Here is a 27,577-nt window from a genome sequence, read left to right on the forward strand (position 1 = left end):
CTCCTGGCACCCCTGGGATGGCCCAGCAGGAGGGATTTCCAGTCCTGAAGACACTGTCCCGGCTCTGGGCGTGTCCCTGCTGCACGTCTGCTCCCCCAGTGTCGACCCCAAGTCCAGCAGGGGCCCTCACGGCAGGACGGCTTTCTGAGCTGGGGGGCAGCTCGGAGCAGTGGGGAGGGGCACCGAGGAGAGAGCACAGGGCCACCTCCGGAAGATCCAAAAGTCACTGCGTCCTCTGAACAGAGCTGGGGCTCCCGGCCCTCAGACTGAGTGAGGCCAGGAAGCACAAGACCAGTTAAGCATCAGAGAAAGTGTGTAAAAAGAAAAAGAATGCCGATTTTACAACATCCTGGGAGCGGGGAGTCCACGGCCCCAAGGAAAGGAGAAACTCAGTGGAGTCCATCCTCACCGCTGGCCCTACAGGGAGAGACCCTGGCCCGTGCCAGTTAAGGCTTGAACGCAAGTCTCCTGAATAACCAGGGAAAGACGCCGGGGGCTCTGCCTGGCCGGGGTGAGATGCAGGGGGACTGGGGAGGGCGAGGCCGGGCGTGCCGTCCAAGCCCCTTCACGGTGGACAGTCTTCCGAGCTGCTTCCTACGTGGCCCACCCGGGGCTCTGGGAGTGGGGACAGCGGGCAGGAGACCCCGCGGGTGAGAAGACACATGTGGCTCTGCGGGCATGGCTGGTGTAAGGCTGCCCGGGGCGGGTGCCAGGCCCCGGCGTAGGAAGGCACTGACGCGCCAAGCGGCCGGAGGCGGGGGCACTAGAGCGGCCCCCGGGTGAGGTCGGGGACGGGCCCAGGCTGCAGAGTCAAAGGGGCGCCGCCCTCCTCTGCAAAGCAAATGGGGGGGCGGCCCTGGAGGGCGGGGGGTGGATCCCCTCCGGGACCCCTGGCCCCTAAGAGCTGAAGGAACAAGCTTGTGGGAAGAAACTTCAAGTCAGTTTCCAGGAGGCAACAGCAAAAATAAAAATAAAAAATAAATAACTGAAGGACACTGACCATCTCCCCAAAGGAATCTTTCTAGCAGCTCCACCGTGGCCCCGTCAGAAAGGGACCCAAGGAATTGCTGGGGTCCACGAGGAGTGGCCACTGGTGGCCGCGGGGCTAAGGTCAGCTGCGGGGCCAGCTGCCTACACCTGGTTTCCATGGTTACCTGAGGGCTATCTTTCTGGGCTCAGAGGCAGGTGCAGTGGCTGGGCCAGAGGATGTAGGGGAGGCCTGCTGGCCGGAGGGGCACGGCGAGGGCTGCCCCACCTCCAGGACAGGCCCCCCGGGCCAAGGCTGGAGGAAGGGCGTGGCCAGCTCGGCAAGAGAACACAGGGACAGGTTGGGGGGCGGGGCAGGCTGCAGGGAGAGAAAGGAGGGGAAACGCCCTTTGGCTTCACAGCTTAATTAACTCCCCGACCTCCCTGTCCCCAAGAGGGGGGAGGGGGCAGTATCCCGTGGGAAGGTCAGGGAGAGGAAGGCGGGCAGGAGGGCCACAGCCTCTGTCCCCCGGGCGCCGCCCCGCTGGGCCCCAGCTTCCCCTCTGTGCATCCCGGCTGCTGGGCCGAGGGTCAGGCTGTCCTCTGAGCTCACTCCTAGTGGGGGCCGCTGGGTACCAGGCGCCGAGCACTCCAGAACTTCACTGTCAGGTCACTGGGCGGAGCAAGAGAGGACTGGTCAATTCTTGAAGAGGGCACGGCTGGCCACCCCCGAATGAAGCATGGGCCAGATTCCCCAACTTGCCAGGCAGGGCTGGGGCCCAGGGGCAAGCGTTGCTTAGGCCGAGGGCGGCTGCGGGGGTGGAGGGGTGCTGGGCAGAGGGAGAGGCCTGTGGTCACCAAGGCCCCCCAGGATTCTTAGCACGGGTTCTCTCCGTTGCTGCTATTTTGTTTTGTCTTGTCCAGGCCCGAATGCTCCCCCTCTGCTCTCTGCCACCTGGCACCCCTCTCCTGGGGGTCTGTCCCCCGTCCATGCTCGGAGGAAGAGGGCAGGCGGGGCACTCTCGGGGCGGGCGGGATACGGGGGGTGGAGAGGAGGGAGGAGGAGTAAAATAATCTCGTACCGTTAAGAAGCAGCTCAGATCGAAGTGGAGAAAGAGGGGAGAGGAAAGGGGGAGGATGAGAGAGGAGATGGGGGCGGGGAGGGTGGGGGGCGGAGGGGAGAGCGGCAGGGGCGCGGGGGTCAGGGCAGGGTGGTGGCTCGGCCCTTTATGGCCAGGACTCGGCGAGGAAGGCAGGGGGTGAGTCCAGGAACGTAATTCCACACCTTGACCCGGCAGTCACTGCGTGGGGAGAGGCAGGGGGAGGCGGAGACAGGGGAGGCGGAGACAGGGAGCGGGGTCGGAACAAGAAGGAAAAAGAAGAGGCCGTCTGAGCAGCTGCCCCTGGGACACAGGGCCTGGGCGCCCCCGGATGGGACCGGAGCTGGGGCTGAGGGAGGCGGGCTGCTCTGTGGTCTGAGACACCTGCACAGGGGTCAGGGGCAGGAGGGGCTGGGACACAGGGGGTGGTCCCAGCCTGGGGCCCAGCATCCCCCGTGGGCGCTCCGTGAAGGCGGGCTCAGGCCAGGGGCGCCGTGGGGTCTGCTCCACGCCCTGGCCGCGGGGACAGCGCCCGGGACAGGGTGGGGAACAGGAGCGGAGCTCTCTGCCCGGCACCCACCTGGAGGCGCTGAAGATGTGCCTGGTGTTGGTGCACATGGCATTGATGGGGCTGTCGTGGCCCTTGATCTCGCCAATGGGCGTGAAGTTGTCGACGTTCCAGACCTTGATGACGCCTGCGCGGCAGGCGCTCAGCAGCATGGGGCGGCCGGGGACGAAGGCCAGGGCGCACACCCAGTCCTTGTGCGCCGTGGGGATTTGCTGCGGGAGGAGCGAGCCGTGAGGGCGGGAAGCGGGGGCCCTGCCCCAGGCTCTAGAGATGAGTCCCTCATTCCTGCTCCCATGCTCCACCCTGAGACCCTGCACTGGTACAGAGCCCTTCAGCCCTCAGAGGGGTCGGAAGAGAAGGGGGCGACTGGTCAGACCGGGGGCTGAGAGCAGACCCTTCCTGAGAGCTGCTGCCTGAAGGCAGATGGTGGAGGCAGGAGAGGGCGCCGGCCGGGGTGGGGCACAGGGGGGAAGAGGGTGCCGGCCGGGGTGGGGCACAGGGGGGAGGAGGGTGCCGGCCAGTGGGGGGACACAGGGGGGAAGAGGGTGCCGGCCGGGGGCATAAACACAGGTGGGGAAGAGGCTGCAGAACTGGCAGGCTTGGGGAGCTCTGGCCCAGGACACAGGGCCCCCAAGCCCTGCCCAGGGACCGCCTCTCCGCATCCCACCCCTCCCGCCCCCACTACACCTGCATGAGCTCCTGCTGCGCCAGGTCCCACTTCTTGACGCCATTATCCCGGGAGCCGCTGAACAGGACGTCCCCCTGGATGGCCAGACACTCGATGCCATCGTAGTGCGGGGGTTCGAAGTTGTGGGTGGGGCCAACAGTGCCCGTCACACACTCACCCAGCTGAAACATCTGCGGAAGAGGGGCGGGAGGGAGGTCGGGCGCCTCACCAGGCTGGGGGTGAGCTTCCCGGGGGACAGGAACTGGGGGCAGGGAGGCTGACTCAAGGTGGGTTTGGGGTGTGAGCCTCCTATTAAAATTTTTTAATTTTTTAATAAATAAATATAACACTGCTTGTACCTTAAATAAAAACATTCATCATAACCCCACTACCCTCTTTCCCTTTCTATCCACTGCTTCCCAGCCTCCGACCCTGTACCTACACTTGCAATGACACAACCAGGGAGCAAACAGCATCAGTGCTGACTTGTGCTTTGTGGGTTTTTTTCATATTTATTGTGTAATCACTTGTACTGCATCCCATCCTGTGGGTTTTCCCTAATTTACGTGACTGTTTTTTACTACCCGTAGACATTTAGGTTCTTTCTGATTTTTCAGCATGTACAAAATCACGCTGCAATCTTGACCTTCTGCACAGACCTGGCTCCTTGGGGGTGATTTGTCAGCGTAAATCCCCAGGGGTCTCATTATTTTCTATGAGTCCCAAGGCAGTGGAGGGAGAGGACCGAGGTACGGAGAGTGGGAGGAGAACAGAGCCGCCACCGAGCCGGGCCTCAAGGTCAAGGTCAAGGACTTCTCCATACCTTAACGTAGTGGTCCTTGGAGCCGGTCACCACCAGGTCGTGCTGGCTGGTGGTCTGGGCGACCGTCAGGCACATCACAGGGCCGATGTGGCCAGTCAGCTTGCCGACCGGCTGGAACCTGTAGGGGAGGAGAGGCCCAGCCGGGGGTGGGGGGTTGGATCGGGGGGACCCTGGGGTGGGGTTGGGGGTCCACCCTGGGGTGAATACGCCAGCCAGGGGACTATCCCCCCTGAGAGCAAGATCGAGACCCAGGCACGAGCCGCCTGCAGCCCGGGGCCGCCCCGGGGGTCCCCCGCCCCTGCCCGGGCCCCTCCCCGACCTGTTGAGCTCCCAGATGCGGACGGCATTGCCCGAGGCGGCATACAGCATGCTGCCCGAGGGGCTGAGGGCAATCTGGTTGATCTGGTGCTCTCCCTGGGCGCTGGTGATGGTGCGGGTGGACGCAGCCGCACAGGCGTCCCCTGAGACCACCTGGCCTGAGGACCTGCCCGTGAGGGAGAGAGGCAGGCTCAGAGGTGAGGGCTGGGCTGTCGCTCGCGGGTCTCCTGCGCTGGGTCCTGGCTCCTGCCGCGCCACCAGTGCAAGCCGGGCGGGACGACTCACGTGAGGGTCCGGACGCACTTGGCCGAGTCTCGGATGTCCCACACCTTGATGTAGGAGGTGGACACGGAGAACACGAGCCCAGAGAGGCTGCAGTACTTGATGGAGACCACGTTGCTGGGGTGACCCTTCAGAGCCGCGATCTCCTGCCCCGTCACCAAGTTCCACATCTTACAGCTGCGGTCTGCGAGAAAGCGGGCATGAGCAGGGGACAGTCGTCATGGCCGGGGCCTGGGGAACTCCCGTCCCCACAGCCACCGGGGCCGCCAAGGCCAGGGGAGGTGGTCCAGGGTTGCCCAGGGGACGGGGTCTGGGGGCGAAAACGTGCTCCCGCCTGCTCCCGTGGTGCACGGATGAGCCCGGCACTTCCCACCAGGGCTTCTCGGGCAAACGCCCACCAACGCCAGGTTCCCGGAGCATCGCCGGGGCGCAGGGGCTGGAGTAAAGCTCCCGTGCCTGCCAATCGCTGACCAAATTAACAAGCGATGGCAAGCAAGTCTCGGGGGAAAACCTGGATCCAGTCAACCTCACCTAGATTCACAGCCCTCTCCCTCCTGCCTCGCAGGTACGTGTACACACATTTCCCGTTTCTCTATTAGCTGTGCCTCCTGCACAGCTGCTCTCCCTGACGGAAGGTAACGTTTTCTGACTGTCGCTGGGATTAAGGAATCGTAGGAAGTGCGCAGCCCTAAGTGCTGGGGTCGGGGAGGGGCTGAGATGAGCAAAGGCGGGGCACCTGACACGCTTCCTGGAGTTCCGGAGGCAGGTCTGGAAGGAGGTACTGGATGGAGACCCCAGAGCCAGCTAGGAGGGGAGGCCCGGGGTGGGGAGCCCTGAGCCCCGGCAGGAGACCCCACCTCCTCAACCTGGCGGCTGTGATCCCGTCTCCTGGGCAGCCCGCTCTGGCAAAGGGGGCCCTGACCCCACCTGGCCAGTCCGGGTTCCGCCCACCTTTGGACCCTGTGAAGAGCAGCTCATCCGTGGCGTCCAGGCAGAGGATGGGCTTGGTGTGGCCCTCAGCCATGGAGACGCACTGCAGCGGGGCCGTCCGCGCGCCCCTGGCTCCTCCGACCGGGGTGATGATGCCCCTTCCCAGGAGAGAGGGAGAGAGGCGCCCGTCAGCCCGGGACCGCGGCCAGGCTGAGCGAGGCTTCCGGGTGAGGGACAGGCGCGGGGGCACTCGGGCTGTGGCAGGGGCTCCAGCCACAGCCCCCCAGGTCCGAGAGCCGCACAGACAGGGGCCTGTGGTGCAGCCTCTCCGTCGCCATCCTGAGCACTTCTGGGGAGCAAGCCTGGCCAGGTACGGCCGGGGGCCCAGAACACGCGGAGTCCCCTCCGACGCCTGCCTGACCCAGAACCCAAGACGCACACGCCCCCAGGCCCCAGCCGGGCGGGGCAGAGGCCCCAGAGCTGGATGGGCTCCTCCAGCACCTCGGTGCCCACAGGGAGGGTGGAGGAGTGCAGAGAGGGAGGGCGCCCAGGCCGCCACGCCGGGGCAGAGACGCGCGCATGCAGGCGTGCACGTCACCTCCACCTGGGCCCCTTTGGACCAGTGTGGTCAGATCCGTGACTGCCATCTGCAAAGGACTAAGTCCCTCTGGGGAGCCCTGCTCAGCTCTGTGGGAAGAAAGTGCAGGCCCCTGTGGGGAGTGGAGCTGGTATGGCCCCCCCTCCGCACAAACACTCAGAGACCAAGGACGCCTGTCCTGAGCGGACCTGAGGACTTCGCTATACACCAGCCTCCTGGAGGGCCTGAGGATGAGGATTTTTTCCCCACTGAGGGTCTCTGGGAACCAGCCCCTGGCCAAGCCACGTGCACGTCTGAAACATGGCCGATTCTTTCCAAAGACGGCGCCGCCCCCGTGGTCGAGAGCGTCTGACGTGACCAATGTCCTGCCCTGCCCGCAGCTTCTCAAGAGCCCCCGGACTCCACCGGCATCCCCAAGGACGGCGGTCGGACAGGCCCAGCTGTCCCCGGTGTCGCAAGCACACGAACAGCCCCACCCCCCAGCTCCCCGCTTCTGACGATGGCTTGGGCCCAGGGGAAGGAGCCGGGGAAGGAGCCCAAGACAGCAGTGGGAAGACCCCAAGTTAAAAGGATAACCCTCCGCCCACGGGAGGGGCCAGGGGGTGGGGGGGTGGCTGGCAGCCTTGCAGCCAGGGGCGTCACCCCCGGGGGCAGGGACAGTGAGTGGCGGTCGCCCCGGAAGAGCAGGGGGAGCCCTCAGCCCAGGGTGGTCCTTTCCCAGCCGGGGCTCAGGCCCACCAGGTCCTGGGACTTGCCTCTTGTTACGGGCAGCGGGAGGGGTGTGTGTGCGCATGCGCGCGTGCGTGTGCGCGGGGCTGGCTGGTACTCCTGGCCTTCGGGCCAGGAGATGTGGGCAGGGCCACTTGTCGTTCAGGGCCAAGGTCGGTGAGGGAGCCCCCGACACAGCTGAGTAAAAGCCGGGACACTGAGCACGCGCGGCCCTCCAGCAGCCTTTCTCCAGGGGTCCGGCCCCCCAGGCTCCCGTGCCCCCCACTGCCACCCAGGGACAAGCCACCAGCAGCCATACCCTCCCGAGCCCCCAGCTCCAGCCTGGCGCAGTCAGAGGCCACGAAGCACCCACGAGAGAGGAACCAGGGGTGAGAGGGCAGGACGGGGTCTGGGGGAGCCACGGAGAGGAGGGGCCGCATGCTGAGGCCAGGGTGCGGGAGGGGGACAGACAGGGAGCAGCGAGCCGTTCTGTGTACCTCAGGACCTCCGACAAAGAGGAGTCGCTGTCATCAGACCTGGGGGCAGAAAATTAGCTGGATTAGGGGGAGGGAGGGACACACACGAGGGAGCACAGGCGGCAGCAGCGTGGGGGGGTCAGAGGGCGGTTATGCTCTGCAGGGGAGCGGAGAGAGGAGAGGGCGGCGGGCCCGAGGGCGGCGGGGAGGAGGCGGGGCGGGCCTGAGGGCGGCGGAGAGGAGGCGGGGCGGGCCCGAGGGCGGCGGAGAGGAGGCGGGGCGGGCCCGAGGGCGGCGGAGAGGAGGCGGGGCGGGCCCGAGGGCGGCGGAGAGGAGGCGGGGCGGGCCCGAGGGCGGCGGAGAGGAGGCGGGGCGGGCCCGAGGGCGGCGGAGAGGAGGCGGGGCGGGCCCGAGGGCGGCGGAGAGGAGGCGGGGCGGGCCCGAGGGCGGCGGAGAGGAGGCGGGGCGGGCCCGAGGGCGGCGGAGAGGAGGCGGGGCGGGCCGGGGAGCTCGGGGCGGGGAGGGCAGAGGGGAGACGGGCCTGGCTGGTCCCAGGATCTCGGCTGCCTCACTGCACAAGCTGGGGGCCCCCTGCCCCCTGAGCGACGCTGTGCCTCCTCCCACCCCTCCCAGGAGCAGGCCTCTCCCAGCAGTGCTTCAGGGACCTGCTGATCCCCAAGCACTGGCCCCACGAGCCGCTGGACGGTGCCCGGGAGCTGCCTCTGCACACACATGGGCCCGACACCCCGGCCACCGGGCAGGACCGGGGTCTGGAAGCCCCCGGGGCTGGGATACCAGGGCCCCACCCAGAGCTGCTGAGAGGGACCTGTGACTGTCAAGGTGTGAAGGGCCCCTGGCTGGCAAGGGGGTCCCCTGGCTGGCATAGGGGGCACCCTGGCTGGTGTGAAGGGCCCCTGGCTAGCATGGGGGTCCCCAGGCTGGCATGGGGGGTCCCCTGGCTGGCGTGGGCCGGGCTCGGTGCTGTCCTCCCGCAAGGGGGGGCCAAGGCAGGTTTGGGGCAGGAGCGATGTTTTGCCTCTGTGAGGAGAGGTGATGCAGGCAAGGCCTAGCGCTTTGTAGCCTGGGCTCCGCCAAAGGACAGAGGAGCTGTTAGAGCCGAGGGGAGCCCTCCGGGGGCTGCAGGAAGTTGGGTGTCGGGGGTGCCCAGCAGTGTGGGGGGCCCGGAGGGGAGCACAGGAGGGCGGGGCCTCTCCCTTCGCCCACGCGGAGGCCCACAAGTCAGAGATCCCAGGTTTGGGCCCAACTCGACCGCTTTCTAGGTGCCCCGGGGCCTCTGAGCCTCATCTCCTCTTTGTAAAACAGGGAAGACAGTCCTCACGGCTGGTTTATATACTTCCAGCGGAATCACGTGTGTGCAAGCCTGGGGCGGCGCTGGGGGGCGGTGCCCACCGCACTGGGAGGTGAGTGTCCAGCGAGAGTGGGCAGTAGGGGTGAGCTGGCCCCACCATGTGACAGAAACGGGGTCTCCTTCTGCAGGGACCCTTCACAAGGGCGCTGGGGCGTGGCCTGAGCATTAGCGGGGGCCGGGGGGGGTACTGTGCGTGACTGAAGCCGAAGGAAGGGGCTTCAGAGAAGAATCAGAATCAGCAGAGGAGGCAGGGGCAGCTCTGGGTAGGCCCATGGGGTGCCCGACTGCCCGGGCCTGGCCCCGTGGCTTCCTTCGTGCCCTCTCCTGCGGTCCCCACACGCTCAGGGGACGGGAGGGGTCCACAGTCAGCACAGAAAGGGCAGAGGTGCCGGGAGAGGGGCCAGCGCAGCATGCCTAGGGTCTCCCCGCTGCCCGCCTGCCTGCGGCGAGGACCCGCCCGCAGCCTCCCTGTCCCCTCTGCGCCCCCCGCCCCCCGGTGCCCGGCTCTTACTTGTCCAGCGCTGACCCTTGGCTCTGGTTACTGGTGAGACGAGAGAAGACGTTTCGGTCATTCCGGGGCCGAGTGGGAGGGGACGAGGGGGGCGTGAACCCCACGTCTGTGGACCTGGCAGGTGAGCAGGACAGGGCAGCACCCGTTAGTAACCGCACCTCTGCCCAGGGGCATGCACACGCGGGGTCACCTGCACCGCCTTCCGTCTGGCTGTAAGGCCTGCAGGGCAGGGGGTCCTACGGCCCAGCTCCTGCTTAGCCCCCAGGGGCTGGTCCTGGTGATCCGTGGGTTCCACATTTGGGAATTAATTCACCTGCTCACCAAAGCCTATCTGTCAGCCCCAAACAGTACCCGCAGGGTATGAGGACCCAAGCGCACATCTTCCCAGCTGAGGTCAAAAGCGGTGGCCCTACCTCCCTCACAGTGCACACAGCGCCTTTTGCAGTCTATTTAGTGTCCTGCTTTTCATATTTTTGTGCTTTTTGGTTGGTGATTTCAGTGTTTAAAATGGCCCCGAAGATGGTGATGCAGGGCCACCTGGCATCCTGAGCTCAAGGAAGCTGGGACGTGATTTACAGAGAAAATACGTGTTAGATGAGCTTCATTCAGGCGTGAGTTCTAGGGCTGTTGGCCCTGAGTTCAATGTTAATGAGTCAACGGTACATATTGGATTAGGTGTCTTTAAACAGAAACTCACATGACGGGTTGATGAAAATGCTGGGACCAGAGGCCCCCAGGAGCCCAGCCCTGTATTTCCCGGGAACAACGGCTCAGGATTCGCTAAGTCATGTTCACAGTGACTTGACAACACAACTGCCACAGACAGCGTGACCCGATCTCCAGGGAAGAGTCCGAGGCCTCAGGGCACCACCCCTTCCAGCACCCACGACCCTGCTCTTTGGAAGGTGGTCCTCAGGTTCAGCCCATCCTCCTTCCCTTTGGAGGGTCCTCACGATTCCAGCCTACATTCCGCCCAATTGCAACTCAGTGTGTTCTCTCTGTCACGGGGGGCGGGACGGTCTGTGGGGCCCCGGGTGCGCAGATGCCCTTGCAACTCCTCCCACCACAGGCCCATCTGCAGCCACGGCCATGGGCGGCTGGACCGGAGGGAGGGACAGGAGCATGTCCCCCTCCCGACAAGGCAGGTGCATGAGGTCATCCTGAGCCCCTGCCCTTCTACTGCTTCGCTGTGTGACCTGGGGAGGCCACCAAACATCTCTGAAAATTAAGGTGACCCTGAGAGGCATCAGGATACCCGAAGAAGCCCGTGGGGCCCCATGAGTGGCTGGCTGGCTGGGGACTGTCCTCGGTCCTGCGTCCCCTCCCGGGACTGTCCTTACTCACCTACACTCCGCCCACAGAACAAGACCTTGAAAGGGGCTGAGGCCTTCCAAGGACCCCTGGCCGTGAACGGGGCTGAAGCCCACTGGTCCTGTGACCAGTCCAGGCCACTGCAAATCCGCCCACGCTGAGCTCACGGCAGCCGGCAGCTTTTAGCAGCGGCCTTGGCCACCAGCTCAGGTGCTCATGGAGAGATTGTTTCCTGAGCCGCAGCTGACAAAGTGAGGAAGGGGCCGTGAGGGGAGCCGAGCGGGGCCGGATGAAAGTGTACACGACGGTCTACAGCGGGCCTCCCAGCGATTCCCGCCCCCAGGGTCTAGAACACGTCCTCACCTGACGGGCTGCCCTCGGTCATATGACTTCCTCCGGGTCAGAGGGGACGTCTCCGCTCCTCGAGACTGCCGGGGGCTGGAACGCAGGGTCCCATGAGGCCCAGGCCCACCTCCCGGTCCCACCCATCCCCCCACCACTCGGCGCCCTCCTTACAAAGTGCTCCCTCTGGTGGGTAGGCTGATGGTCCGAGAGACCTTGTCCCGGTAGTAGGGGTCTCGGACGGAGAAGCCCACTGCGTCCTCTTTGATCTCCACGAGGGAGGCCAGGGACTTAGTGATGTTCTTGGTGGACACGTCCAGAGGGGGGCCCAGGCACTCGGCAGACACGGCCTTCATCTGGGCGGACAGCTTGGGCTCACCCTGAGACAGGAAGGGCTGGGTGGGCCCACTGCCCAAACGCGATGGCACAGAACGGGGAGCTGGGGAATTCCAGCGGGGAGATGTGCCGCCGGCCTGAGGCAGAGGAGGTGATGGAACGGCCCCGGCAGACACGGCCCAGGCACGTCTCCCGAGGCTTCTGGAGAAGCCAGACCAACAGGAGATGCCTCTGCTGCCTTTCTTTAGACGTCGCAAACGGAATGCCAGGCCGACCTCTGCTGCTCACCAGCTAATCAGTTACTCAGGCTGTGCACAGGGCACCGCTCCCAGCCTGCAGGGCTCTCCCCTCTCTTTAGTGAGTCCTGTTTCGTGGTTCTGTCTAGTCTAGTAGCTGCTCCCTCAGTGTCAGACAGACTCCCTCCCTGCTGAGTCAGTAATCCGCACACACAGTAACTAGACATCCAGGGCTGGTCTTTGACTCAGATCCGGAGGCAAAGTCTTGGTGGGGAAGAGGGTGAGTTCTGACGACGAGGCCTCGGGCTATGGTGATGTCACTCCACCCACTTCAAAAGGAATGGGCTGTAACGGGTCACACATGTGGGCACCCCGACCCTTTCCAGGTTAGACCCTTCTTGGCCGCCTCATTCCAGCTGGAGGCAATACTGGGTTGGGGCCGACAGTAGGGGTAGAGCCCCAGGAAGGTGGAGCCCACCCGCCCCCGGCCGCCTTCTGGTGGGGCTCACCTTGAACTTGAAGTCGTCATGGCTGGTGGAGCCTTTCATGCTGAACGACTGGGAGAAGCTAAGGAAAAAGCAGAGGAGGGTCAGGATGCCGACAGCTGATGTCCCGGCTCCCTGGGACTTAGGTTCATGGGTCCCAAACAGCCCCCAGGCCCAGGCTCAGCCCTCGACCCTCCGGCAACCCCCCAATCCAGCCCCAGGCACATGCTCGCTCCCAACCTGGAAACTCACCTCCCCTCCGAGAACTCAGACACCTCCTCATCTGTGCTGGCGTAGCCGTTCTCTGCCGGGGAGGAGGGAGCCGAGGGGTGAAGCCACGACCCCTCACCCTCCCTCCCACCCCTCACCCTCTGGGATCGGACCGTGGCTTCCGGGGAGCCTCGGGGAGGGAGGGTCTCTCAGGCGGGAGGCAGGGAGCCCTGGGGGTCCCTGGGGGCCCCGAGGCCTGCCCCCCGCCCTGTACCCTGCTGCACGTTGTGGATGAGGGCCTGCAGCTCGGGATGGGCCTCGGCCTTCTCGCGTAGGGCGTCGAGCAGCAGGTGGTTCTGGGAGGGGCCCGCTATGTCTGTCTGCCTGAGCCGTCCCTCCAGCAGCCGGATCTGGGCCTCCTTCTGGGCCACCTGCAGCCCCTGAGGGCGGGGAGCGAGGAGGCCTGGGGTTACCCCTCCCGGCCTGGGGCTGGGGGGTCCCTGTCACTGCCCTCCCAGGAGCTGCTCCCAACCGGCCACCTCCTCGCTAGCTCCCAGGCCCCAGCCTGTGCCCATCACAGACCTGCGATGCACCCCAGCCCCCTTAACCTCCCCCCCATCCACGCTGTAGGACACACTTCCTGTTATGGGCAGAATCGTGTCCCCAGAACGCATATGCAGATGCTGTAACCTCCAGGACCTCAGAACGTGACTGTGTTTGGAGATGGGGTCTTCAGGAGATCATTAAGTTAAAACGAAGTCTCTAGAGGGGGCCCTAATCCCTGCGACCAGTGTCCTTATAAGAGGAGGAAATCAGGACACAGACACACACAGAGGGAGGATCTCAGGAAGGGAGAGGCCGAGTGTACAGGCCCAGGAGAGAGGCTCAGAGGGACCCGCCCCGCCTACACCTCGATCTCTGACCCCAGCCTCCAGGACCGGGAGCAGTAAACATCCGCTGTTGAAGCCCCCCGTCTGCGGTGCTGGACCCGGCAGCCCCGGCAGCCCCGGCAGCCCCGGCAGAGGAACACGCTCCCCTGCGTGGCGACGCAGAGCTGCGAGGGCTCCCTGGGCGGGTGAGGGGTCAAGGAGGCCAGGCCCCTGCCGCTTACCCGAGTTGCCCCGCAGGCACAGACCCCGGGGGAAGGAAGTCCCCACGGCCAGCGCTCTGTCAGGCAGAGGGGACAGGGGACCGACACAGGCCAAGGGATGCCTTCTGCTCCTGCACGATGCCACTGGCCCCACTCCTGGGTGGAGCATGTCTGTCTGTTCCTGTTGCCCCACCGGAAACGCGCGCGCACACACACACACACACACACACACACGCACACACACGCTGCCCCCTCCACCTCCGCGGGCTCAGGCCCGGCCCTGCTCTGGATGGGCTCACACCAGACGCCAGGGTCGCCCCCGACGGAGGCCCTGCTGTGTGCCAGGCGTCACGCCAAGCCTCTGGCCCCGTCATCTCGTTAAAGCCGCGCGCGCGCAGCAAGCCGTCATCCCGCTTTACAGTCTCGGCGCTCACCGGCGCCTGTGAGGGACGCTGCCGGGCGCCCGGCCGGGCCCTGTGCTTCACCTCAAGGGCGGGTCCTGGGGCTGCCTGCCCACCGGCCCGGCAGGAGGCGAGCCACGGCCTACCTTGTCGATGGACGCCTTGAGGAAGTTGTCTAGCAGGAGGCGGGCTTCGGCCAGGGAACAGGAGCTGATGACCACCGACGTGTCTGTGGAGTCCAGCTCCTCCTGGACCGGGAGGCGGGGGGCCCGCGTCAGCAGGGCTGCCCCGCCCCGGGCCCCGGCGCCCTCCCGCTGCCCCGCCCACGGGCACCTTGGTCTCTTCCAGCTGCACGATGGTGGCCTGGCAGTCGCCGATGCTGTCGTTGATGTAGTCGATGTTGGCCGCCAGCACCTCGATCTCCTCTGCCAGCTCCTGCAGCCCCTTCTCCTCCTCTGGGCTCTCGGCCTGCAGCCGCTCCCGCTTCCTCCTCAAGGCCTCCTGCAGGAGGGACAGCTCCTCCCTTTTCTGGGGGGAGGGAGGAGGCCTCAGGCTGCTGCGCCGGCCCGGCAGGCCCTGCCCGCAGGGAGGAGGGGTGGGGGTGGGGGTGGGACACAGCCGGGCGGGGTGGGGCCCACCTTGATGAGCCGCTCCATGTCAGCCTCCAGGTTGACGATGGTCATCCTCTGCATGACGATGTCGACGATCCTCCGCTCCAGCGACTGCCACTTGAGCCTGGCAGCCTTACTGAAGCTCTGGCTGGCCCCCTTCTTCTGGAATTTCTTTCTGGGGGGCAGAGGCAAAGGGGTGGGGGCAGGACCACCCTCAGCCCCTGCAGCTGCGTGGAGACCCCGACCCAGAGCCGATGGCCAAGGGGACCCTGGCGCTTGCCCCTCCCGGGTGCTCCCGGCCGCCTTACCTCACAGGGCGGCCGCCAGACACGGTGGGCATGGGGTGGTTCCCCAAGAAGTGGCTGAATTTGTGGTCCCACTGGCGCACGATGCTGGAGACGGAGCGCGCCCCCGATTCGGCCTCGGACGAGGTGGTGCTGGCCGACACCTCGGCGCCCGAGTCCAACATGGGTGGCTTTGGTCCCACTCGGCCTGCCACCCGCTCAGACATAGGCTTGGCCAGACGCCTCAGTGCAGTAACCTGGGGGCCCAGAGGAGCGGGACCCAGTGGACAGGGTGCCCCCAGCCCGCGGAAAGGCCCAGGTTGGGGCGCGGGGCAGGGAGAATACAGGGCCGCTCCGTCCTGGCCTGGGTTTGGGACTGAGAAAGGTCCAAAGGGTCTCCAACGTGAAATGGACACACAAGAGGCTCCCCGTCCTTTTTAAAAGTTAACCACTGCGGCAGGCATCTGGACCAGAGCCTGCAGCCCACCCCCAACCTCAGCACTCTAGCTGAGAAAGGCCCTCCCGCGGGGGCCTCCCCAAGTCAGCACGTGGCCAGGGGGAGCCGGGGCCACAGGGGGGCTGCTCTCAGGACAGGGGGGCAGGGCAGGGGCCGCGGGGGAGGGGCCGGGCTCACCTCCTGCGTTTTCCTCCTCAGGACCATTTCCTGCTGCCGCTTCTGGGACTCCAGAGCTCGGATCTGAAACTGTGGGTGAGAGGAGAGGCTGGGGTCTACACTCGGGCCCTAAGCCCATTCTACCCGGGCTGGCCCTGGAGGTGAGCGCCTTGTGCAGCTAAAACTCGCCGGTAAAGGGGACCCAGCGTTTGGGTCCCTTTCTCCACAGGGACACGTCTCTCGGCCTCTTCTCCCCACCACGGGCGGGGAGCCTGGAGCGGAGGGCTGGAAGCTGCTGGTGACCTGGGCGGGGTGCTACCCCGCGGTGGGCTCGAGGCCTGGCTCGGAAGCCCACAGGGACCGGGCTGGGCTCCTGCAGCCGTCCTGCCCTCCCGCCTAGGGCCGACCCTCTCCTCTAAGCGCCACCGTCACCACTTAGGCCTGCGTGGTCAGGAGGGGCGGCCGGGCATGCAGGGGGGCCGGGGGCCCGGGGAGCCTCGGGGCCGCCCTCACCTCCTGCCTCCGCTGCTCCTTCTTGAGCTGCGCGATCTCCCGGTTCCGCTTGGTCTCCGCCAGCCGCCGCCGCTGTTGCTCCTCCCGCATCTGCTTCATCAGGGCCACCTGGGACGGGGAGGGGAAGTGGGTGTTGAGGGGAGGCCCGAGGCCTGCGCGGAGGGGCTGGCTCGGAGGATGCCAGGCAGGGGTGGAAGCCACCAGGTGGCAGTGCCTCAGGGGGTCTGGGCCCACCTTGTCCACAGGAGTTGAAGGTGTCCCACCACCTGGGCAACCTACCGAAAGGAGCGGCCTGCCAGCCCAGCCGTGCAGGGGAGACCACTCTGCAGGGTCCAGCCACGGCCCCCAGTGCTCCGCTCACAGCCCCTGGCGGTCCTCAGGCAGAGCCCCTGCCAGTGCCCAGACATTCTGGGACCAGCCTAAGTTGCTAGAGGCAAGTGGTCCTGCCTGGATGGAGCAGTGTTCTCTCTCCCACTCGCAGCTGAGCTGACAACGGGGCGCGTTCCCAGGCCAGGTTCTCACGATGACGACATAAAAACCAGCATCATTTACTGAGCCCACACTATATGCCCAGCCCCGTCCTTGAGATAATCATACGCGACAGGCATTATCACTCTTATTTTATAAATAAGAAAGGAGCCTCAGAGAGACAAAATGACTTAAAGTCAGAAAATCAGTAATGGGTGGCCAGACTCCTGGCCCAGGTCGCTTTGCTTCAAAATCCAGCTCTTACTACGGCCGTGGGGATGGCACCAGGGCAGGTCAGAGCAGAGCTGGCAACCAAGCACAGAGCCTGGAGCCGAGTTCTCGGAGGGCTGGCCAAAGGCTCAGAGAGCATCATCCGGGAGGCCAGAGGTGACCCGACACAACGGGAGCCGTGCGCTGGGTCCTTGTAGCATGCACCCCCCTGGCCCCAGAGCACAGAGTGCGAAGTGCACAGGGGTCAGACTCCTTCCGTGTGACGGCACCATGAGAATCAGGTGCGGGCTGTCCCTCCTCTGCCACTGAGGCCTCAGACATCCCAGGAATGTCACCAGCCTGCCCTGAGGACAGTTAAAGAGAGGAAATGGCCCCAGAGGGAGGCTGGAAGGACTGCGCTGGCTTCTGCCTCAGAAGGAAGGCTGTGTCAGGGGCAAGCTACAGAGAGGAGGAGGGCTCCCTGCTGCTGGGCCTTTGGGGGTCCAGAACAAATGCTCCCCCAAAGGGCTGGGGCTGACAAGAGAAGCCAAGCCTGGGCTGGAAGCCCCGCCCACAGGGAGCTGCATGCACGCTGAGACGACGGCCCTCATATGGAGCCAGGGCCAGAGCCTTCCTGGGGAGGAACGTGTCTTTCTGGACAAAGGTCCATCTGTCCAACTCTGCCTGTGTGGCTGAGTCCCAGGGAGGTCATCACAGGGGTGGTGGGCTCAGAACGGGTGGGAACATCCCAGGCATGTGACAGCACAGCACCCGAGGCCAGCACTGTTCTGAGTGTCTCCTCTCCTTAGGACACCTCTGTAAACCGCAGGGCCAGCCCCTGGACTGTGGTGGGAGGGTCCTGGGCACTGGTTCTCGTGGCATCTGGTTAGAATCCTTGACTGCTGCCCTCGGTGCTTCGGACAGAAACCCGGGGCCCCTGCTGGGCACCCTGGGACAGCCCAAGGGTGCTCTTTTCAGCCTCTTTCCTAGGCTCACAAGAGCACAGTTAGCCGGGCAGGGCGGGGCCCCCGGCTGAAGGGCTGAGCAAGCTGAGACTGAAACCCGGGAGCACGCAGGGACCTCTGTCCTTCACACAGATCCTGGGCGTTATTATATTATTTTTCCAGGCTTCAGAGCCATAGAAGGGTCCTCCCTCATAGGGATCTACAGTAGGGTCACCTCCCGCTGAGATGATGGCCGGCCGGCACCAGCCAGGACGGCCTCGAGAGGTGTTAGTCAGGGAGCCTCCAGGGAGACAGAGTTAGGACGCAGGCAGAGCCCCCAGAATGCTCCAGGAGCTGCAGGGTGTTCAGTGCAGCCCCCAAATGGGGACAGCCAAGGCCTTGGTCCCTCCCTCCTACCACCAGAGGGCGCCCGCCGACCCAAGTCCCCCTCTTCCTCCTGCAGCAGCCCGGATCAGCATCTGCTGGTGGAGGTCCCACAGGCAAACCGGCTCCCTGGGGCCAGTGCAGGACGGACAGTCTGAGCAGAGCGAGACTGGCCCTTCTCCACCCTGGACAGGCTGATGGGCCCTGGATGTGTGGCCCAGGCGTGTCTGGGGACAGAGCCTGCCCAGGGGAGGTGGCTAGCCCGATGGCTGAGGGTCCACCTGTCAGAATCTGCATCATCACAGCATCACCTCTCTCCGCTGCACACTGGTTAACGCCAGCCCAGTCGGGCGGTGAGGACGCAGTTACTATGGCCCCGGGTGCTTCCCTCTGTGGGACCTGTTCCCAAGGCCAGCTGTCTGCAGCTCACTGGGGTCCTGTCCCAGGGCCTGGCGCAGGGCTGCGGGGAGCTGGGGTACACGGGGGGGCTGGGGCCAGGGCAGGAACGCGGACCAGGCAGCCAAGGGGATGGACGTAAAGGCAGCACAGATCTGCGGGCCCAGGCGGGAATGAGGACCCAGCCGGACGGGGAGGCATTAGAGCCAGGAGCCAGACTCGAGCGCCCTGGACGACGGCAACTGGAAAAGGGCGGCGGCAGAGAACTGAGTCTGAATCCCAGCGCTGCCCCAGGAGGCCGGAGTCACTCTCCAAGGAAGTGGCAGTGACACCTGAGCTGCTTTCTCCAGCTGCACCTCGGGACCGAATGCGGTCGTGGTGCTGGGGGACTGGCGGAGAGCCACATCCAATCGTCACTAGGTAATTATTATTATTATGAGTATAGGCAAATGTGGCCCAGGTGGGAGGCCTCACGTGCACTGCGTGTGGACTGGAGGCCACGGTGGTGGGGCGGGGTCCCTGGGGACCCTCTCCTGCCCCTCCAGGGGGGAAGGTGCTTTCACCCTGGACAACGCACTAAGAGGACGGGGTCCAGGACCAGGATGGGGCTGAAACAGGCAATGTCGTGTGTCAAGACAAGCAGCCACGCTGAGAGCAATGAGTATTTGAAACACGGTGAGTGGGTCTGAAACTACACCCCTGCCCCCCCAGCCCCCTTTTGCCGCCTTCATCTAAGCCCCGCCCCCGACTTGGCGTCACCCAGCCCCGCCCCTACCTAGGCTTTCTTCATCTCGGCCCCGCCCCCGCTCCACCTTGGCCACGCCCCCAGCCCGGCCCCACCCCCACCCCACCCCCCGCCCCGGACCCCACCTTGGCCTTCTTCATCTCGGCCACCTCCGCCTGGAGCTTCTTGAGCTCCCTCTCGTAGCGAGACTGGTTCTTGAGCAGCCGCGCGTGCTCCTTCTGCGCGGCCTGCAGCTTCTGCAGGTCCCGGTTCATCTCCCGCAGCCTCTTCTCATAATCCGCCTTGATCTTGTTGGCCTTCTCCTCCGTGTAGCACTCCATGGTACCTGCGTGCAGCGGGGCGGGGTCTGCGCAGGTCCCTGGGCCCCAGTGCCCGGGCAGCCTGGGCTTCAGTGTCGGCGCGTGACGTGGGCGAGTCATACCCTCCTCCGCCCGTTCCTTCGTGTGAACAAGGAGGGGCTCGGACTAGACACCCAAGGGCATTCTAGGGACCTTGAAGGGGTGATTTCATCCTGAGATCTCTGAGCCCCTGCCCGTCAGCTTGCCATGAGGGGCCTGAGGACCACTCCCGCTGGCTCGGTTCCGACCCGTGATTGGAGGAAAGGGCCGGGACCAGGGGGAAGGGGAAGCGTTAGCCAGAGAAGACAGAGTTGGTGGGCGTGGGGAGGAGGAGCGGCCTGGGTCTCCACCCGTGACCTTGCCTACCTGAACTGCAGCGTCTAACAGACATGGCAAGCTAGCGGCGCAAACCCACCTCCTCGACCTCCACCCGCCCCCCCCCGCAGTCCTCCCCACCTCAGTATCTCATCACGTCCTTCCAGAAGCTCCCTCCCTGGAGGCATCTCTGGCTCCCCCACCAGCCAATCAACAAAGGCTTTCATTTCCACCTTCAAAATGGATCCAGAATAGGACCACTTCTCACTTCCTCCTGCCCAAACCATCTCTCACCAGGACCTTTATAAGACTTTCCTAACTGGTCTCAAGCTTCCACATTTGCTTCCCTGCACAGCAGCCAAAGCGATCTTGCCAGAATGCTTTCAAAATTTACATCACACCCCTTAAAACCCCACACTTCCCGTGTCCCTCAGAGAATAAGACAAAAATCCTTAAAATGACTGACACACCTGGCCCGACATTCCTCCTCCGATCTCCTTCACTGCTAGTGTCCCCTCTCACGGTGCTCCAGCCATCGGGGCCCTCGGCATGCCACCAACACGCCCGGTGCACGCCTGCCTCGGGGCCTTGGCATCTTCTGTTCCCTCTGCCTGCAGTGCTCTTGCCCTCGCTCATTCTCTCTAGCACTATCTCACCGCCTTCAAGTCTTTGCTCAGATGCCAGCCTCTCAGCAAAGTCTCCCACGACCATCCTTCTCAACACGCCCACCCCCTCCCCAGCACACCTTGCCTCCTTCCCTGCTGCATTCTTCCACGACACTTATCGCCCCCTGACATGCTATAGGAGCTGCCACCTATCTTATTACGTCTGTCTCTCCCCACTAGAACGTGCGTTCCAAAATCTCGAGCATCTAGAACAAGGACCGCTCTGCAAGACGCACTCAATGCATGTTTGCTGCGTAAGTGAACAAGTGAGTGGATGAGTGAGTGCGTCATGGGATGAAGGGGCCGAGAGCCATGTGAGGAAGGTAACACTGTGAGGAGCAGACATGTAAACGCGATCAAAGGAAACACCCAAGGAGCAAATTCAGGAAGAAAGGCTGAGGGAGTTCACCTTCACGGGCCTGGAGACAGGATTCTAATACTTGAGGCGATGGTAAAAATAACAGAAATGATAAACTGAGAACGTAGCAAAGGGACCAGAGTTGGACACAAGAACTTTCTGACTGTGGGTCTAAGTGCACAGTCCAAGGTCAGAATGCCCCGCCCAGAGGCCCAGGTAACCCGGTGGTGCCCTTCTGATGGGGAGGGGCCCGGGGAGGGGGTGTGTGGCGGGGACGGGGCGGGGCTTCCCGGGGCGGGGCCTCACTGAGGTTCTGCAGCACGCGGTCCCGCTCCAGCTGCGTGTCCCGGATCTTGTTCTGCAGCAGGATCAGCTTCTCCTCGTACTGGTGCTTGAGCGTCTGGAGCCGCCGCTGGCTGTTCTCCAGCTCGTCAATCAGCTTCTGCTTGATTTCGATCTCGCACGTCAGGTCGGCCAGGTCAGCCTGGTAGTTCACCTCTGTGGGGGCAGAGACAGGCTGGACCGGGGTCCGGGGTCCAGGGGTGTGGTGGAGGGGACGGGCCTTCCCCTGGCCAGCCGTGACCACTCAGTGACCAGTGGCGAGAGGAAGTGACACATCCCATGGTGGAAAGGTGCTGCCAGGTGGCAACACCCTTAAAGAGCTGCCCGGGAAGTGTGGGCCTGGGCCAGGGAGCTGGGGGGGCTGGGGAACCAGGCATCCCACCCACCTCTGCTGTGCCCCAGAGGCTGATGCCCACTCGCCGTGGACGAACTGGGAGCCAGCAGGGCTGGAGGAGGGAAGGACCCAGAGCAGCCAGCAGGACTCTGGGTCAGAGCAGAGCTGAGGGACACACATCCCATCTAGAGGAGTGGGCTGCAGGCCAGCCAGACCTAGGTCCAGGGCCCAGCTCTGCATCTCCCACACCGGGGGAGGCCACCAACCCTCGCGAGCTTGCTCTTTTTTTAAATTTTATTTATTATTTTTATTATTTTTTTAAATATATATTTTAAAATTTATATTTATTTTTGGCTGTGTTGGGTCTTTGTTGCTGTGTGCGGGCTTTCTCTAGTTGCGGCGAGCAGGGGCTACTCTTCGCTGCGGTGCGTGGGCTTCTCATTGCCGTGGCTTCTCTTGTTGCAGAGCACAGGCTCTAGGCGCGAGGGATCAGTAGTTGTGGCACGTGGGCTCAGTAGTTGTGGTTCACGGGCTCTAGAGCGCAGGCTCAGTAGCTGTGGCCCACGGGCTTAGTTGCTCCGCGGCATGTGGGATCAAAGTGGTGACAAAGGGAGGAGACCTAACACCTCCGTCCAGGGTGGTTGTGAGGATGCAGAGGCCAGGCACGTGAAGGGTAGGGCTCACCTCAGTGCCCGGCACCCGTGGGCGCTCAGTGAGAGTTTGTTGCTGCCATTGCGTCCCTGTTGTTTCTGCTACTGCTGGTTTCACGTCTGAGTTCAGCCGGGACACCCGCTGCCCCGAGCAGTTTCTCTGGGCCTGCGTGGCAGGCAGCCCCACCCCGGGCAGCCCCGCCCAGGAGCACGCACCCTTGTCCTCGGGGTCGGAGTCCGAGTCCACCAGGCTCTCCTCGCTGCCCGAGTCCTCGTCCTCGTCCTCACGGCCGCTCTCCTCCGGCTCCTCGTCCTCCTGGGCACCAGGCGCCGTCAGGAGGGGTGGGGAGTGGGGGGGTCGCGGTGCTGGGGGCGCCTCCCACCCACTCCTCCCAACAGCCTGGCCAGAGCCCCTCTGTGGAAGCCGCCGGCCCCCATCCCCCAGCTGGGAGGAGGGACGTCACCATGGTGAACAGATACCGGGAGGCATAAGGACGCAAGGATGTCATGGGGACCCACACCCCGGCGCAAGGACGTCACGGGGACCCGCACCCCGGCAGGGACATGGGGGCGGCCCGAAGTGGGCGGGGGACCCTCACCTCCTCGGCCTCATTGTCATCGGTCTCCTCGCTGTTCTCCTGTTGGAGTTTTGCCCTCTTTTTGAAGGCTTCCTTCTCTGGGCTGCCCAGGAGTGAAGGGTGGACCGGTTAGGGGACTGACCTGCCTTCAGTGTGTGGGTGGGGCGGGGGGGATGGGGAGGCAAGAGCGCCTCGTCTCTAGGGCCCTGTATGGGGCTGGGCTCCGGTTCTGCAGGGATCCACTGCTCTTCCCTGGCCCCCAACTCAGAATGAACCCTGGGTGGACTCCACCCTCCCTTTGCTCGGGGAAAGCCCAGCGTCAGAGGAAGGGGGGAGCCTTCTGCCCACAAACGAGACCTGCCCACTGAGTCCCCTGGTCACCCGGGGTACGCACAGCCCCTGCTGGGCACAGGGTCCTGGGGGCCGCCTGGGGGGAGCCTCCCCTCACCTCTTTCTCCGCTGCCTGACCTCCTTCTTCTTGAGCCTCTCCAGGTCCTGCTTGGCTCGGCGGATGACCTCCGCGGCATCCTCCATGGAGCTGGTCGGGACGACCGGGGACGCGCCCAGGGAGTAGGGACCCCGGGTCGAGGCCCGAGAGAGGCTGCGGCGCAGGGACTCGTTCATGGCCTCGCTCTCCAGGAGCTTGGTCCTGCGGAAGGGAGCGTGGGGGGCAGGTGAGCGGCACTGCCTCGGCCCCCGGGCGCCCAGGTGCGCAGGGGCTTACTCACCGCAGGTCCTCAATCTCCCGGATGTAGTTCTGGATCAGAGCGCCGATGGCCTCGTTGCCGTCTCCTGAGGGGGTGGCAGGGAGGAAGAACAGTTAAGAGGATAATAAGTTCAGCGAGGACCTTAGCTCCGAGCTGGTGGTCTTGTATCAGTGCCTCCTCCAGCAGGGCCTTTTTCAGGGAGGAATCTATCAAAGAGGGACTTGTCTGTGGGCGCAGAGACACACAGGCGCAGCTGCTAACAGCAAGACGGGAAACAAGCAAATATCCATCAATAGAGGCTGTTATGATACATTATTCGTTGCCATCACATATGGAACCCTGTGCAACTGAAGAGAACTAAGTAGGCGTGTATGTTTTTAATATGGAAAGATCCCGGGACTTCCCTGGTGGCGCAGTGGTTAAGAATCCGCCTGCCAGTGCAGGGGACACGGGTTCGATCCCTGGTTCAGGGAGATCCTACATGCCACGGAGCAACGAAGCCTGTGCGCCACAACTACAGAGCCTGCGCTCTAGAGCCCGCGAGCCACAACTGCTGAGCCCGCGTGCCACAACTACTGAAGCCTGTGCGCCTAGAGCCCATGCTCCGCAACAAGAGAAGCCACCGCGATGAGAAGCCCACGCACCGCAACGAAGCCTAGTCCCCGCTCGCCGCAACTAGAGAAAGCCCGCGCGCAGCAACAAAGACCCAACGCAGCCAAAAATAATAATTTTAGAAAAATACAGAAAGATTCCTACGGCGTAATGCTAAGTGGAAAGGGAGTCACGGGACAGTACATATGATCGCATTTTCAGAGAAAGAAAACGCCGCCCTGCACACCCCACGTCCCGGGCTGGTGTGGGGCGGAGGGCCCAGCCCGCCCGCGCCCGGAGCCAGCCTGGCGCTAACTCACCGGCCTTGGCCAGGAGCAGGTTGGCCTCCTGGCTCATGAGCTGCGTGACGCGGCTGTTGATGGCGTCGATGGCCTCCTGCATGGCCTTGACCCGCAGGCGCAGCGCCCCGTTCTCCTTCTGCAGCATCGCGTTCTCCCGGAACAGGTCACTGTAGCCCTCGGCGCCATCCTCCCCGATCACCCTCTTGCCCTGGGAGGAGGGGCGGGGCGCGGGGCGTAGGGTCAGGGGCGGGGAGGGGGGAGGATACGCTTCCCCGCCACCCCCGCCCCGGCCCCTCCCTCGGCGAGGCGGCCCTGCCAACCTCCCAGCGCTCAGAAACCTGCCGTGGCCCCAGTGACAACAAAAAGTCCACATTTTGTGACCAGCCACTGCAGGCCACTGTGTTCTCACTCCACCTCCCTCTCCACCGCTCACCTTCCCGTCTCCCCAGACACGAACCCGAGGGTCGGAACCCGAAGGGCCCGGTGGGCGGCACGAGGGAGGGCGGCAGTCTGGGTGAGACCACGGTGGGGGGGGCGGGGACTGGAGCCCAGGGTCGCTCGCAGTCTGAAAGGCGCAGCCACTCGGGCCACTCCAGCCAGCTCGTTACATCTTCAGATTTTTAAAGGAAAACGGAAACTCCCTGATTTTCAGAAAGCGTGGTAACTACGTTGCATTCTTTTAAAGCAAAGGGCAAGTCAAACCAAAACCCACTTGTGTGCTAGGTTCGGGCCAGGGGCCATAGCTGGTGACTTTTGCCTTAGTCACACAGAATGGGATGCTCCCCCAAAGGCACTCGTTTTTCCTGTCTCTGTTCCTTTGCACGTGGCTTGTCGGCATCCTAGGACACCTGCTCCACTTCCTTTTGCTGGTATCTCATTCATTCCTCAAGATCCATATAAAAGGTCCCCTCCTCCATGAGGCCCTCCCTGACCACCTGAGCAAGGAGGGCCAACCCTCTCCCCTGCAGCATGCCCCAGGCACGCTGGACCACTCACGTGGTCCCCATCGACTCTCCTCACTCTGTGCCGCAGCCCAGAGTCTTACCTGGTCCAACACGGCATATTCAGCAGACGGGAAACCCCAGCAGAGCGTCTGCCCTACACATGAGATCTATGCAACCAGGGGTGTGCTCTTCCTTCTCTTATATTCTAAGCCCTGAGGGCTCCGACTTCGTATGCGCAGGTCACCCACCAGGTGAGCCTGGCACTGGGTGCCGTGGCTGGCACATGGCGATGCCCAGGGCGCAGGGAGGCCGGGTTGTGGGGGGGCCCGCTCACCGCCTTGTACTCCATCAGCTCCATCTGCAGGCGCGCAATCTCGGCCCGCAGCGCGCTGATCTGCTGGCTGGTCTTGTCCTGGTTCACCACCACCTTGTTCTTGATGTTGCGGGCTCGGTTGGCGTATTTGAGCGTGTTGAGCGTCTCCATGAAGTCCCGGTCAGAGGGGCTCACGCAGGCGATCATGATGGTCTGGCTGGGGAGCGTGGGGGAGTGGGGTGGGGAGTGACGGACGAAGGCATGGCCGGCCCAGGAGCATCACTTGGGAGCAGATCCCGCTCCCGCCTGGAAGCCCTGAGGACCTGGGCAGAGGCTGGGACGTGGGGATCCGGACTACGTAGCCCGGTGGTGACTCCACCACTCCAACAGGGGTGACCACAGCGAGGGAGGCCGTGATGTGTCATCGCCGAAATCATGGCCCTGTGTGTGTCCTTAGCGTCCCCGTCTATTTTCCCCTTTGGGCTCTAGCACCTCCTTTAGGACTATCCCTCCCTGCTGTGCAGACGAGAAAGCTGGGTCCGACCGTAGTGGCCGACGGGCACCTCGAGGCCTGCGGCCCACAGGGGCGGGAGGGCCCCCTGTCCACTGGGCCTCTGGCTCCAACCCTCCCACCAGTGTGCCCCTGCGCCTTCACCCCTGCCCCTCCCTGGGGTGGTGGGCAGGTACCTGTTGCCGCCCAGCGAGTCCTGGAGGAGCCGGGTGAGCTTGGAGTCCCTGTAGGGCACGTGCACCACTTTCTTGCTCTGGTCCCCCAAGGCGCTGATCACATTGCCCAAGGCCAGCTGCGGGAGAGTGGGGTGGGACCAGTGACTCGTGAGCCGCAGGACCTGCCCCGCTGACCCCAGCAGCCCTCAGGCTCCCTGAGGGTTTAAAGGCAGATGTGTGATGGTTGGTGAGGTCAGGCAGTCGGGGACAGGGGGAGGGGGAAGGTCCAGAGGCCAGCCAGTAGTGACATATGGGGCTCCGGCCAGTAGTTGGCCCCAGGGGGGCCTGGGGAGGGTCTGAGGCCGAGCCGTGCTGTCCGCCGCGTGCCTACCAGGCCACAGTTGATGGAGATGCCCTCCTTGGCCCGCTCGCCTGTGGCCCCCGTCCGCTTCAGCCGCTCTGAGCCGGCCAGGTCCACAAAGTGAAACTTGGCGGTGAGCGTCTCATACTCGCCCGAGGGAGCGGTGCCGTCGGGAAGCCCGGTCACGGTCACGGCCTCGTTCACCTGCAGGGAAGCGGGCGTGTGACTCCCGGCCCCCACCCACCTTGGGCTCCTGTGCTCTCAGCCCCTGCCCTCGGGATTCGGGGTGCAGCGTGGCTGGGGGCTCACACACACAGCGCACCTGACTGAGTGCATGTGCCGGTTCTCCCCCCCTGAGAAAAAGAAGGGTCCGCAAGCCGGCAGGGTGAGCCCGAACCCCCAGATCCCAGGCTCCGCCCCCAACCCGCCCTCCGCCATGCCGCCACGGGCTCCTCACCAGGTCGGGCCGGGTGCACAGGCGCATCTGGCACACGTGGATGGTGAAGATGGCGTGGGAGCGGGAGCTCTGCACGTTCATCTGGGTGCTGGCCGTGGTGCGCGACAGGGCGCCCTGCTTCAGGCACTGGATCAGCTGGGGAGGGCAGACGTGAGGACCAGCTGGCTGCAAAGCCCGGCCCCCGGCCCCCAACCCCCGGGTGGCTCCTCAGATGCTCACCTCCTCCTGGGAGCTGACGAGGCGGGAGGTGACGCCCGTGGTGTAGATGCCGCCGTTGGCGTCCTCGTGGATCTTGATGTTGGACCTGCGGTGGCGGGCGTCAGGGTCGCGGGCGCTGTCGAAGAGGTCAAGGATCTCCTCGTTGTAGAGCTGTGCGGGCGGAAGACAGCCGCTGGGCACAGGTGGGGGCGGAGGGGCCCCCGGGGCTCGCTCTCGTGTCACAGGCCAGCTCTGCTTTGCAGGTGTGGAAACCAGGCTCTGGGAGGCTACCTGGCCCCCCCTGGTCCTCTCTGGGCTCTGGCTCCGGGATCTTTCCCCTGGACAGGGTAGGGCAGCTGGGCCCCGGGGAGAGCTATCCTGAGAGCCCTCCCACTCCCCAAGGAGGTGGCACCCAGCGCTCAGCCCTGGTGGGGGGCTAAGGACCTGGTGGGGACAAGGGGACTCGAGTCCTCACGTGGACGAACAGCATGTGACCGTGGTAGGGGCAGAGCCTGGGATGTTACAGGGCGGGAAAGGGGGTGGGGGGGTGGCTCCAGGAGGGA

The 27,577-nt window shown here is 64.4% G+C and overlaps 1 protein-coding gene across 4 annotated transcripts in view; it reads right to left on the reverse strand.

The window, feature by feature from the left end:
* Window positions 1–1,507: 1,507 nt before the first annotated feature.
* The window catches only part of KIF21B (kinesin family member 21B), a gene marked incomplete at both ends in the record, with an annotated part of 40,733 nt that continues 14,663 nt past the window's right edge, over window positions 1,508–27,577 (reverse strand). Inside the window, 32 exons of one of the 4 annotated variants that reach the window (XM_079698293.1) lie at window positions 1,508–1,639; window positions 2,647–2,846; window positions 3,322–3,492; window positions 4,125–4,242; window positions 4,444–4,608; window positions 4,728–4,908; window positions 5,676–5,812; window positions 7,458–7,496; window positions 9,317–9,430; window positions 10,991–11,065; window positions 11,144–11,349; window positions 12,051–12,108; window positions 12,279–12,330; window positions 12,511–12,676; window positions 13,874–13,975; window positions 14,061–14,255; window positions 14,366–14,513; window positions 14,647–14,879; window positions 15,257–15,325; window positions 15,749–15,856; window positions 19,021–19,220; window positions 20,878–21,069; window positions 22,114–22,213; window positions 22,497–22,578; window positions 22,924–23,124; window positions 23,204–23,267; window positions 24,094–24,283; window positions 25,354–25,549; window positions 26,020–26,135; window positions 26,390–26,563; window positions 26,817–26,951; window positions 27,036–27,185. In XM_079698293.1, coding sequence (XP_079554419.1) covers window positions 1,582–1,639; window positions 2,647–2,846; window positions 3,322–3,492; window positions 4,125–4,242; window positions 4,444–4,608; window positions 4,728–4,908; window positions 5,676–5,812; window positions 7,458–7,496; window positions 9,317–9,430; window positions 10,991–11,065; window positions 11,144–11,349; window positions 12,051–12,108; window positions 12,279–12,330; window positions 12,511–12,676; window positions 13,874–13,975; window positions 14,061–14,255; window positions 14,366–14,513; window positions 14,647–14,879; window positions 15,257–15,325; window positions 15,749–15,856; window positions 19,021–19,220; window positions 20,878–21,069; window positions 22,114–22,213; window positions 22,497–22,578; window positions 22,924–23,124; window positions 23,204–23,267; window positions 24,094–24,283; window positions 25,354–25,549; window positions 26,020–26,135; window positions 26,390–26,563; window positions 26,817–26,951; window positions 27,036–27,185 — 4,395 coding nt within the window. Of the gene's footprint in view, window positions 1,640–2,167; window positions 2,268–2,646; window positions 2,847–3,321; window positions 3,493–4,124; window positions 4,243–4,443; window positions 4,609–4,727; window positions 4,909–5,675; window positions 5,813–7,457; window positions 7,497–9,316; window positions 9,431–10,990; window positions 11,066–11,143; window positions 11,350–12,050; window positions 12,109–12,278; window positions 12,331–12,510; window positions 12,677–13,873; window positions 13,976–14,060; window positions 14,256–14,365; window positions 14,514–14,646; window positions 14,880–15,256; window positions 15,326–15,748; window positions 15,857–19,020; window positions 19,221–20,877; window positions 21,070–22,113; window positions 22,214–22,496; window positions 22,579–22,923; window positions 23,125–23,203; window positions 23,268–24,093; window positions 24,284–25,353; window positions 25,550–26,019; window positions 26,136–26,389; window positions 26,564–26,816; window positions 26,952–27,035; window positions 27,186–27,577 lie in introns of those variants that run through there. The other 3 variants (XM_079698291.1, XM_079698294.1, XM_079698292.1) reach the window with 3 other exon arrangements.

The sequence above is a fragment of the Hyperoodon ampullatus genome (assembly GCF_949752795.1).
Source record: "Hyperoodon ampullatus genome assembly, chromosome: 2".
In the NCBI taxonomy this organism is placed as follows: Eukaryota; Metazoa; Chordata; class Mammalia; order Artiodactyla; family Ziphiidae; genus Hyperoodon; species Hyperoodon ampullatus.